General features: G+C 38.4%; 1 protein-coding gene across 1 annotated transcript in view; it reads right to left on the bottom strand.

The window, feature by feature from the left end:
• Nucleotides 1-13,506, bottom strand: part of DSG4 (desmoglein 4) — an 89,176-nt gene that overhangs the window by 49,455 nt on the left and 26,215 nt on the right. Inside the window, exons 2-4 of the mRNA XM_069220069.1 lie at nucleotides 12,038-12,073; nucleotides 11,150-11,287; nucleotides 6,838-7,173 (exon numbers count right to left, since the gene is read on the bottom strand). Coding sequence (XP_069076170.1) covers nucleotides 6,838-7,173; nucleotides 11,150-11,287; nucleotides 12,038-12,073 — 510 coding nt within the window. The remainder of the gene's footprint in view (nucleotides 1-6,837; nucleotides 7,174-11,149; nucleotides 11,288-12,037; nucleotides 12,074-13,506) is intronic.

Genomic DNA, 13,506 nt, shown 5'->3' with positions numbered 1-13,506 from the left:
TAAGAACTATCATTGAACTCTACAACTGAACAAGAACGGATTGTTTCTGGCATGTCATAGAGTTTCCAGTTGAAGTGGTAAAAAATAAGCAAGGGTGTGTAGCAAGAGAGTATAGCGAGGAGAATGGCAGTGGTCAAGTTTCATACGATCTTTCTATTAGAACGTGCAAAGTGACAAAATGGAAGATAGTGGGGGGCTGCATACAGGAAGAGCAATGCATGAAAAACACACAGCTAGCAAATAAAAGGGGGGCACATGCAACACCCCAAATAGAAAACAAAGCAGTAGAAAATATCAGTAAAATCTCTACATTGAACTTTAACACAAAGCACAGAATTCAGTACCAAAATCTCTGAATTCTATAATTAATGCAATTATTGTAATGCTTGGAATGCTTGTGGTCTACTGTTTCAAGTGCTGCTGACATGTAGCCAGTGATGCTGTCTATTGGTGACTCGTATGACATTATCAGCATAAAGGAGCTTTCGGGTTTGCCTTTAGGATAGAACCTTTTTTTAAAAAGTAGAGTATATATGGGTCTATGTGTGTTTAATGTTTTAGTGTAGTGTATCTTCTTGACTTTTTTTGCCAAGGAAGTGTTGGTGTTTTTTGAGGCAGTAGCTGGGAAGTTCATTTATATTCAACTACTTTTAGTAGATGGTGGATTTTTCATATGTCAGTTTTGAAGGCAATGTTTGCAGTGAGAAAGAGCCATGGAAAATGACTAGTATGTGGATAAGTGTTTCCACATGTAAATACCTAATGGTCAAGGATTGAAGGATATTGTTCATGTAAGTCTATGCCATCTAGGGAGGCTCTTATAACCCCACTGTATATGGGCCATATAAGCATGCACCAAGTGCAACTATACAGAAGGGACAAATATACACATATTCTTTTATTTCTCAGGGAAATTATCAATTTGTCACTGGAATTTCTCATTTACTTATTATCCTTCTTTTTATTTTTGTTTGTCTCTCTTTCACGCTCTTGATTTATGACATAAAACATAAAAACACATATCTTATTTGCAGACAATAAATACAAACATCTATACATAGAACTATACACATTTCTGTCCACCATACATATGCCACTTGGCGTTTACAGTTCTGAAAAGTCTTTTGCAATGACACTTGCCAATCAATAGTTCTTAAAAGTATCCGCTGCTAAACCTTTTCCAGGTGCGCAGTCTTTTTAAATGAGGTAGTACTATTTAGTACTGTCTTTTTTTAGGATACTAATTCCTGTTGGTGATGTGCGGTACTATCCTGTTTTCTTCTTCTCCTTTATTCCACAATTAACACAATACTCCTCTGATAGATAGTCAACACGTTTCGGCCTTTCAACTTCTGGCATTCTCAGGACGTCGGAAACAGTGCCTATATGTACAATATTACAACGTATTACTGCCTAATTCTAAATGCCTGAGAGCCATGACCGACATTACCACCAGGGTCCTTACAAACCCTGTTCACCATTGTCTCATAAGCACCTTTAATCACCTAAAACCATTTTCATCCTTGCACCAGGGGCTCTCTGCCATGTGCAATTCATTATCTGTGTACTTATAGGTAATTTGTTATGGTAGCACTCTTTTTATGAACTATAGTACCCACCCAGTGGATGGATGTATTACACTCCAGTGTCTCGTATTTCACCTCTTTTCGTGTACCTTCTGTTCTTTTTACACCCATTATTTTGTTTAATTTAATCATGCACATGCTTCTTGCCTGACCTTATACTTCTATCCAAATGGTCGTTATTTCTTTCACGAGATTTCAAACAACTTGAGTGCCATTGTTTGATTGGCCCATTGCTCACACTATTATCATCAGGTAACCAAAAAATGTCAACGTCATCATTTCATATTCTCTATCTCATCACATGATTATACATAAAACCAGTAACATTTTTTAACTTACATTTTTCGTTTAGTATAAACAACCATGAGTAGTATTGTTCAAAACCTCTCGTCTTGCTAGATGGCCTCTCACTTCTACCGTCAGCGTGTGTTCTATATTTCGGTGGCCATTCAAATTGTCCGCTTCTGTCGAGTTCAAGGGAATCTCCCTAGACAGCCTCTCACTTCTACCATCAGAGTGTGTTCTATATTTCAGCGTCCATTCAAATGGACCGCTTCTATTGAGTTCAAAGGGAAGGCTCCTCTCTTCCTATATGACTTGATACACTATTTCGGTGGTGGCCATCTTTAAATGCCTAACGATCCACTTATGAAGCCCTCATATCAGGCCTCATTCTTTTCTTATATTTTATAACATGTGCATAATCCTCACTACTTCAAACAATAGGGCTAAATGTTGTAAATGCATGCATCCGGTCTAATCTTTTTATCACGTATTCTCAATTATCTGAAATCTCTAACTAGCTTCCATTAAACTTACAGGACCTCACGCACTTAGGAAATGCATCTATTCTCTGCTAGTGCGTCTGCTCGTCATTCACTGCGAGCTGATATGTGGAAGGGCTATTACCTTTATATGTTACTTCATTAACTGTTTTTTGGCGGCCATCTTACCATATCTCTCTATAATTTAGTGACAGATTGGAATCATTGTATCAAGCCACTTTTGTTCTTTCTATACTCTATATAGCTATACCAGACCTCACATTATTATTAGATCTTACCGACACATGTCGGCTCATAAATAAGAAGTTCTTTTATTAGCATCAAAAAAATGCTTATTATTACCCAATCAAAGCCTACATTTCATTGAGGTCATTTAAACCTCGTTTTGCTGTACCATATTTTTCAATAAGCGTCGCCTCCATTCTATCTAGCATGGACGTACACTTATTTGATGTTTGTGTTGCTTCTGCTACATACAAAATAGACCACCATATGTCTTCATCTTTATGACCTTTTTCTATATAATGTTCTACCATAGGTGCACCACGTACTTGAATCCTTGCTTTTACTGGTTGCACTGTCTGTCCTATATATATCAATGTACAAGGGCATTTAATACAGTAAATCACGTTTCTTGTGTTGCATTTTGAAAAACGAAGTTGTTGATGTGTTTTTCCATTCACTTCTATGTTCTTAGTATTCTCTGTGTATTTACATGCCATGCAATTATTACATTTACAATGGCCAATCAACGAAGGAAGAACTAAGATTTCTCCAAGATCATTTTTATGCGTTCTGACATCAGGAAAAGAGGCTTGTACCAAGGCATCCCGTATATTATGTCCTCCTTTAAACAAAAACAAAGGTTTCTGTATCACTAGTGGATGTAGTATTTTCCAATTCTTTTCTATAATGGACTTAATCCTGTTGGCTTTAGGGTGATACATCAAAACACAAGTCAGACAAATGTCCTTTTTCTTTTCTCTTGGGGTAAGTAAACATTCTCTCGGAGTGTACCATCCCCTCTTGCATGCTCCTTTCACACTTTTTCTAGGGTATCCTCTCTATAACAATCTAGTAACCAAATTCTCTGCATTGTTAAAGTAGCCTTCCTTATTAGTACAGTTTCTGCGAATCCTCAGAAACTGTCCATAGGCTAAATTTTCTTTTAGGTTCCGTGGATGGTAGCTAGAAAAATGTAATAAAGCGTTTCTATCTGTGAGTTTCTTATATAGATTAACCTCAATTCAGCTCTCTTTTGACTCAATCCATAAATCTAAAAAATTTATTCATCTTAGATCTGATGCAATCCTAAATTTCAAATCTGGAGTACAATGATTAATCCATTCATGGAAGGTTGACAGTGACTCCATGTCACCTTCCCACATCATAAAGATATCATCAATATATCTTAGCCATCGGTTTAGCCATTGGTTTATTTGTTTTTGAAAGGGGTTATTTCTATCATACACCCACTTTTTTCGAAGCTATCCATCATCTAGGTTTGTAATTTCTGGGGCAAAGCTACAACCCAGGGCTACACTTTTAATTTGTGGATACATATCTCTCCCAAATGTAAAAAAATTATTCTTAAGACATAGTCTGGCCAAGGTCAAGATAAATGCCATTGGAACTTTATATGGTAAATCTATATTTTTCAGGCATATCCTCATTACTTCCAATGCTTCATCTTGTGGGATATTGGTACAAACGGCCTCAATATCTAGTGTAACAAGCATCTGTGTTTGTTCATCAAATGCACCACCCTCTAGTGTGTTTATCATGTGCATTGAATCTTGTACATATGCTTGTGTCACCCACACCATAGGTTTTCAGAAAGGTATCAACACATTGTTTTTCATTTAAAAGAGGACGTAAAATACTGGATGCCTTTGTTCACGCCTCTTTTTCTGATATCAGAAAGCATAAAAATGATCTTAGAGAAATGTTAGATCTTCCTCCATTGATTGGCCATTTTAAATGTAATAATTGCATGGCATGTAAGTATACAGATAATACCAAGAACATAGAAGTGAATGGAAAAACACATCAACAACTTCGTTTTTCAAATTTGCAACACAAGAAACGTGATTTACTGTATTAAATGCCCTTGTACATTGATATATATAGGACAGACAGTGCAATCAGTAAAATCAAGGATTCTGTAACATATGTCAAGGATTAGATGTAAAGTACGTGGTGCACCTATGGTAGAACATTGTATAGAAAAAGGTCATAAAAATGAAGACATATGGTGGTCTATTTTGTATGTAGCAGAAGCAACACAAACATCAAATCAGTGAACGTCCATGCTAGATAGAATGGAGGCGAGGCTTATTGAAAAATATGGAAGAGCAAAACGTGGTTTGAATGACCTCAATGAAATGCAGGCTTTGATTGGGTAATAATAAGCATTTTTTTTATGCTGATAAAAGAACTTGTGTCAGTAAGATCTAATGATAATGTGAGATCTAGTATATCTATATAGTGTATAGAGAGAATAAAAGTGGCTTGATACAATGATTCCAATCTGTCACTACATTATAGAGAGATATGGTAAGATGGCCGCCAAAAAACAGTTAATGAAGTGACATATAAAGGTAATAGCCCTTCCACATGTCAGCTCGCAGTGAATGACGAGCAGACGCACTAGCAGAGAATAGATGCATTTGCTAAGTGCGCGAGGTCCTGTAAGTTTAATGGAAGCTAGTTAGAGATTTCAGATAATTGAGAATACATGATAAAATGATTAGACTGGATGAATGCATTTACAACATTTAGCCCTATTGTTTGAAGTAGCGAGGATTATGCACGTTATAAAATATAAGAAAAGAATGAGGCCTGATATGAGGGCTTCATTAGTGGATCGTTAGGCATTTAAAGATGGCCGCCACCAAAATAGTGTATTGAGTCGTATAGGAAGAGAGGAGCCTTCCCTTTGAACTCAATAGAAGCGGTCCATTTGAATGGATGCTGAAATATAGAACACACGCTGACGGTAGAAGTGAGAGGCTGTCTAGCGAGATTCCCTTGAACTCGACAGAAGCAGACCACTTGAATGGATGCCGAAATATAGGACACATGCTGACGGTAGAAGTGAGAGGCCTTCTAGCAAGATGAGAGGGTTTGAACAATACTACTCATGTTTGTTCATACTAAACAAAAAATGTAAGTTAAAAAATGTTACTGGATTTATGTAAAATCATATGATGAGATAGAGAATATGAAATGATGACTTTGACATTTTTTGGTTACCTGATGATAATAGTGTGTGCAATGGGCCGATCGAACAATAGCACTCTAGTTGTTTGAAATCCCGTGAAAGAAATAACAACCATTTGGATAGAAGTATAAGGTCAGGCAAGAAGCATCTGCATCATTAAATTAAACAAAATAATGGGTGTAAAAAGAACAGAAGGTACACGAAAAGAGGTGAAATATGAGAAACTGGAGTGAAATGCATCCATCCACTTGGTGGGTAGTGTAGTTCATAAAAAGAGTGCTACCACAGCAAAGTACCTATAAGTACACAGATAATGAATTGCACATGGCAGAGAGCCCCTGTGGCGAGGATGAAAAAGGTTTTTGGTGATTAAAGGTGCTTATGAGACAATGGTGAAAAGGGTTTGTAAGGACCCTGGTGGTAATGTTGGTTATGGCTCTGAGGCATTTAGAATTAGGGAGTAATATGTTGTAATATTGTACATATAGGCACTGTTTCTGATGTCCTGAGGAGGCCAGAAGTTGAAAGGATGAAACGCGTCGACTATCTATCAGAGGAGTATTGCGTTAATTGTGGAATAAAGGAGAAGAAGAAAACAGGATAGCACTGCGCATCACCACCAGGAATTAATATCCTAAAAAAGGCTGTACTAAATAGTACTACCTCATTTAAAAAGACTACACACCTGGAAAGGGTTTAGCTTTGGATACTTTTAAGAACTATTGATTGGAAAGTGTAATTGCAAAAGACTTTTCAGAACTGTAAATGCCATGTGGCATATGTATGGTGGACAGAAGTTTGTATAGTTATATGTATAGAGGTTTGTATTTACTGTTTGCAGATAAGATATGTGTTTTTATGTTTTATGTCATAAATCAAGAGTGTGAGAGAAAGAGAGACAAACAAAAATAAAAAGAAGGAAAAGAAGTAAATAACTGTTTCCAGTGACTAATTGATCATTTCACTGATGAAAAAAAGAATATATATATATTTGTCCCTTCTGTATAGTTTCATTTAGTGTATTGTTCATGTAAGTGTCAGCTTCATATAAACTGACTGAGGTACATGTATTGGTTAAAGAGAGCCAGAAGGAAACGTCATGCAAGGACTATTGTTGTGTTATAGCAGTTGTTGGAAAGGATCACGTTATGTCTTTTGTGCAGATTTTGCTCGCACAATTATCTTTGAATGAGAGCATCCTGAGTAATCTATCTTTACTTAAACACTTGACTTAAATACTTACAATAAATAATGGAGTTTCTTCCCTGTCAACGATTGTTGTGATATTCATGAATCCAGTGACAGGGTCCATGACAAATATTCCAAAGGGGAATTGATCGACACCGGGCCCAGAGATAGTGTACCTAATGTCCTTCACGTGCTGTGATACTTTAATGACTCCACCTCCGAATCCACCTCCGAATCCACCTCCGAATCCACCTCCGCCACCACCGCCACCACCGCCACCACCGCCACCACCGCCACCACCGCCTCCATGTTTGGTGCCATCGCCTCCATGTTTGGTGCCATCTTTAATTACACCCGTTACTAATCTTGGTATATCTTTGTCCGAATGAACCTAAACAAAATAAACAGGAGCATAAAAAAATGTGTCCTTCACAATGGAATTATGAAACTCAGACAGTTAAGTATAGGCCCTGTGTAACAATGCCTACATTTTATGTAACAAACAACAAAGTGATGGACGAAATGTTTGAATTAATCTCAGCCACTGGTGATCACTAGGGCTGCATCATTTTTTGCTCACTACGCCGTGTGACACAGAGATCTACCATAAACAAATTTGGTCCCGTTTTGCTCAAACATAAACAGTTCAACCTGAACTGCCAGGCCAGGTCCTCTGCAGATTAAAACACAAGCAGCCCCATACCGGTTTCGGTCTATTTAGACCTTGTCTTTGAGCCATAGCTTGTATCCTGCCGTGGGTCTCATGCTGACTGTGCCACAGGCCTCAGGCTATATCTCACTGACACAGCCAAGACATGTTTGGGCTGCTTGTGTCTCCATGCAAAGGGAACCGAGCCTGGCAGTTTGGGCTGGACTGTTTCTATTAGAGGAGGACCAAGACCGATTTGCATATGGCTGGTTCCTGTCTTAGAAGGTGTAGGGGGCAAAAAAACACAATGGACAGGGATGTGTCCTGGGTAATTACTAGCAGCTTACATTAATTGAAGCATTCAAGACATCTCTTTTTATGATTTCTTCATATACAAATTCAGCATTGGAGAAATATTAAATATATATCAGGCCAAGGTAAATTTGAAACAGATCAACAAATTGTACTTCATTAAAATGTATACAAGCAAATGCTACGGCTCTATAGTTATAAATAACTAACACGGTACTTTTTCAGCAGATCGAGAGACATAGTTGAGATGCGACATATGATGATATATTTGTCTAATAGTGGTTGAGTTTCACAACCAATTGAGTGGAATGAAAACACTTTTAATTATGAAGAACAATCTTTGTCAGTCTAGAAAATATGTTATCGAACATATTATCCCTCAAATGCATGTATTTCGGAGATCAGCAATCCAAAATGTACTTTTGAGTTACTATTATAATGGCTTAAAAAACACTAGATATTTTAGCAACAGCAGACAAATCAAGTTTCAATTCGTTTGATGAATCAACTTGTGATCTCGTAATAATAAAATGAGAAAGAACAGTAAATTACAGGAAGTGGCAGAAGACCAGGTAGACATCTGAACAGATACAGATACACTCTCTAAGGTTTATGAAAGGGTAATGCGAGCCCAGAGGAAGCTTGCGGTTGAAAAATAAAAATAAAGTATTACATGCTGATTTTATCAATAGTTGGAGTTGGAATCAGATAGGACAACATAGTGAGCAAATCAATCGGTGTCTAGTCAGCACATTAAATCAGTCGACTAAAAAGTGGCTTCCTTTATTCTTTTAGGACTGGTTTATGCGATGCTTGTTTTCCTGTTTTCTTTCTTTATGGATGAGCTGATTTCCATGGCAACTATAGCCGATGAATATGCCATTTTAAGTCCTTACTATCAGAGGTTAAATACGAAATAAATGGTGATCAGCACATAGAACGGGTCTTCTTAGAAGTTGGTGACGTTATATTTTAAAGTCACTGTTCTACAAATTAGTGTAAGAATGTGGTGATTATTGGGTATAATAAATTAGTTAATAGAAACTCTCATAAACCCTTAACTTGTAAATGTGATAATTCCAGCATATTATTCGAATTTCTTCGATTGTAGGATCCTGTGCGAACATAAATTCCCATCAGTTATGAAACCGCAAATAAGCAATGAGAATTTACATTTGGAAAGCTTTTCCATGCTTATAATCAGACTTGGCAGCAGTTTAAGCATGGGCACAGATGAGCTATACCAGGTGTATAATTGCATTTGAGAGCATTTGGATTTGGCTCCAATATTTTGTCTCCATGAAGATGGAATGAATGAATGAATACATTAATTAACTCATTAATTCAAACGTGAATGGCATCACCCTGCAGACTGAATACGCTTTATGTATTTTTCTAGCACAAAGAACGTGGTGGCGCAGAGCAAACCTAGTGTAGTAAGAGATCATTAGGATGTGGCTCCACAGTTCAATCTCTATGGGTGGAGACTGTGTGAAGGAATAAATGAATGAATGACTATGCTTAGATATGAACACTTAAGCTTTGCTTTCTCACACAAGGGTTTATTTGCCCAAGGCTCCACTGGGAACACCCTCAGTGCTCTTTGTAGATTATCTTCAAGGCATGAGTGGCCTCAATACCTCAATATATCAAAAGTTGCATGATGGGTAATGGTCCTCAGAATAAAAGTCAGGCGTGAGTGAGAGAGAGAGTAATTTGAGCTGCAACATTACTGGATGGGAATCACACAGAGAGAAGAATGTCATCCCATGATATGAACCCCAAGAAGATTGTGTTCAAAGATAGAGTCAGTCCCCTAATGACTCACCCAGAGTCACACAAATAAATTCCCACTTGGCGGACTCCATGTGACTCTCCTTCATTAGTATAACAACCTAGTCAAGCACAGGTTATACATTAATCAGTGACAATCTGAGTCAAATTAACCCCCAGAGTCTAGTGTTTCACAGAAGAGACTTTGCTTTAATTCTCTAACAAAAAACAGCTTACCCTTAAACTAAAATTCCTCTGTATCTAACTCTTACAAGTAAAAGACTCTTTGTCCTCACCATACTGAAAACATCGAATCACTTATTCACCAATACTCCTTCTAATACTCTTGCAATAACTAAAATACACACCCCAGATGAACATCTCAGATGTTAATAAAGTTAGTGGAAGAACCGATCCTCTGATACTCTGCCCAAAAACGCCATACAATGTATAACACCGCCTTTTCAACAAATTCCCTGAAACCTCACTTTCACCTTGATGAAACGCCTCATTGCTAAGAAATTAATGCAGGTGATGCCTTGATATTTTTTAGGTTGGCTGCGTGCTTTGTCCATGTGTAATGATATGGAAGAGCGTTGGCACATTCCTGACAATAACCAGTCATCTGGGTAGAATTTCTGTATTATATGCCACAATGCATGGAATGCCACTAGTTCAAAAAATGAAATTTGATTCTGTGGGCATGTTAGTTTAAATTGGGTTGATAAGGTCTGCGAAGGTGTAATACCCATAGGTGTGTGCCACTTGTCTAGACAAGGGCAAGCCATGTAGATGTTTTGGATGACTCTCTGTGTGGGATTGTATTGCATGATGCAATTGCATGATTTTATGGTTATTTATTAAGATTTATAAACAACTCTATATCTTTTCAAATTGTTGCTTTTGAAGTATATGTGTCTTGACTTTGTCTAGAATAGGATTATACCAAAGCAACTTGCCTAATTCACAAAACATTTCCTGTGATTATTCGCATGTAGATGAACTAGCATCACACTTGAGTGATGGGTGACGGTATTTGAAAGGATGTTGACTGTAAATGAGTTGTGAGTAAGTGAACTATTTTCTAAATTAGAGTGATTAACAACCTGCTACCTGAAATGGTGTCTGAAGCTTGGATTGGTGATTGACAGTGTGCTCCATTGGGACAGGGATTTGCACTGGGTTTCCATAAAGGATGCTTTTCAGTGCACTGCAGATAACGGCAGCTGGCACTGCAGTCGAAGAGAAAATAGTTTCTAGTATGTTGCAGGAAAAAGTTAAGGGCTACTGTTACAGAGGCTTCAATACGCGTGGCAGGTGATCAGCCGGGGGCTCTCGAGGCCAACATAATCTACTCTGTAGTGGTGCAATCTACTTCACACAGTATATCCATGTGTATCAAAACCTGACGAGGTGGGTACAAAGGGTACGTGAGGGGGTTTTGGTAAGGAAAGAGAAAGTGGAAGATACCGCATCAGAACCCTCACTTTCCTAGCACCAATGGGCCCGTTCACTTCTCCTTACCCTAGGAGAGGTGAGACTGGACATGATATTTAAATTCTGCACAAAATAACACTTTTGAGCACACTTTCAGGTACCATAGTCATGTTCCTCTCAGTTGGCGGGTACATACCTTACAAATTGGATTTCTCCCGGAATAGTCTTGTCCTTCTCTCACCATTACTGCTGGGACGACCCATTCACGTTTCTGTCTCTTCAAACTAGGTGAATTTAGTGGGCTTCCTTCATATCGGTAGGTCTGTTTGTTCACCTTAAAGAGAATACGGTGTGTTCAGCCATCACATTATAAGTAATACAATTATCCGTTTGCTTGCTAGCAGGCCACCCATTCCTTCGTATGCACCAAATATGCTGTTTCTAGATATTGAACATTATTGAACTCCAAACGAGTAAATCACTAAAAGCACACCATTCTTTTCAAAATGGTTATGTCTTTGAAGTTACATACCCTGAGCTAGCCAGACCCAGTAGAGAGCTTATGTGGCAGCGCAATGTTGAATCCTGTTGACTGCGCAAGCGCACCCACTGGGGTCGGACTGGCCTTTTATTCCATCAGGCATTTTCCCTGGATGGTCGGAGCCATTGGAGGCCGATTTTTAAAGATCTAGGGATACTCTAGTATCTATGTCAATTTCTCCAGCTCTCTCAGGATACAGCAGACACTAAGGTGGGATCAGAAGAACATTAGAAAGAGATAGAGTCCAGAGAGTGAGATGTGAGATGTGAGATGTGAGAGAAAGGTGGAGAGAAACAGAGAATGGATAGATGCAAGAGAGATAGGGATTGAAAGAGGAGAGAAAAGGAGCGGGGCTGGTTTCAGCATTTTTGCCAGGGATGGTTTTGGTAACCCAATCCGGCTCTGGCACCCACCTCCCTGTGGATAACTTTGCCATGTGCTACCCCATGCATACATGCAGACACCCCACTGACAAGATCAGTTTAATTAAACTGCACAGAAAGGAAATTTCCACCCTGTACATACGTTTTTAAAACACATTACCTCTACGCGCCACCCGCAAACAGATTCCAATGACACCTGCCAATCAAGAGAAATAAAACAATTATCATATTGTATTTATATTTTTAGTGCTTAATGCAATTTTTTGTGATGGTTTACATGATTTCTTTAGAGATGCTCAATGATTTAATAATTTTACGAAATACATCAACATTCTCTGTTATTCATTGATAAATGCATTACCTGCCCTCTACAAAAATATGTGAATTTAGCCCATGTTCCTCACAGCAACAAGTATTGCTTAAAAAAACCCTTTATGGAAAACCATGGGTGGAACCAGGTAATGATCTTTAGAAAAGTATTGGAAATGCATTTTCTTCATCTCTTTTTTACGCAAACACAGCACACATAGCGTCAAACCAGTTTGCTCAATGTTGAACTCTGGTGCAAACTTTTGCCTATAGTGCATACTATACTATTATAATATGCCCCAACTAACCAGGACAAATTTGCCATTTTTCACTGTTTGATCATTTTCTATGGCATTGTGCACTCTCCATTGAGTTCAAATGTCATTACAAAATTGCCTAGTCTTCAGTGAAATACAGCATGCAATAAAGGCCTTGGTTAAACTATGTGCACGACTTTGGGAATATGCGCTATACTGCCTTATACATATAGCCTTCAAATACTGTATTATTGTGATGGTAAAAACTCCTAAATCTCGCACTTGGTGTCTGGTGGAAGCAGGTAATCAGTACCTGGCATCTGACAAGAAGTGTCTTAATTCTGTATTATGTGGTAGCATTTCGATTATTTTGTAATAGAGCAATTTCTGTTACTACCCGATGAGCACAAAAAAGTCTCCCCATGAAACTCAGCTCATTAAGTAGATATCTCAAATCACTAGTGCACGAACGTTTTGGTGGATCAGTGGTACACAGACATATGATAAACTTTCATGAGTTTTTGAAAAATAACTTTGGACGCTGTTGAATCTACTCTATGCTTTGTCAGTATAAGGACTGTTAAACAACAACAGCATGTAAAAAAACTCAGAGATTCTGAATAGAAATGGCTGAATGAGGCCTGTTCTTTGGTATGGGAGAGCTGGGCCCGTGCCCAGGGCGCCAATATTTAGAGGGGCACAACTGAGCTGTCTGAGTTACAATCATGCAGCAACCTACCTCTGACTATGGTCCAGCCGATACAGCTTAAATTGCTTGTACTAATTTTTTTATTTCGATGTGTAACAACACATCGAGCCCTTTCCTTTGCCACCCGATCTCCCTCTTACCCCTGGCCCCAAGGAGCTATCTGTGGGTGACTCAAGTAATTTTGGGGAGGAGCAGGGATGTTTGTGCTCAGGGGTCAGTTACTACTCTTTTCACTCGGTTGTGGACTGACTTGTGAACACAAAAGGGTTCCTCTGTTGCCTCATTTCACTCCGCGAAAGCTAAGGCATAATCAAATTTGGTTCCACCCAAGGCACTCTCTCAATAAAGGACAAC

The sequence above is a fragment of the Pleurodeles waltl genome, chromosome 2_2 (assembly GCF_031143425.1).
Source record: "Pleurodeles waltl isolate 20211129_DDA chromosome 2_2, aPleWal1.hap1.20221129, whole genome shotgun sequence".
NCBI lineage: Eukaryota > Metazoa > Chordata > Amphibia > Caudata > Salamandridae > Pleurodeles > Pleurodeles waltl.
The sequence above is the reverse complement of the archived record's forward strand: the minus strand, read 5'-3'. Positions and strand labels throughout refer to the sequence as shown.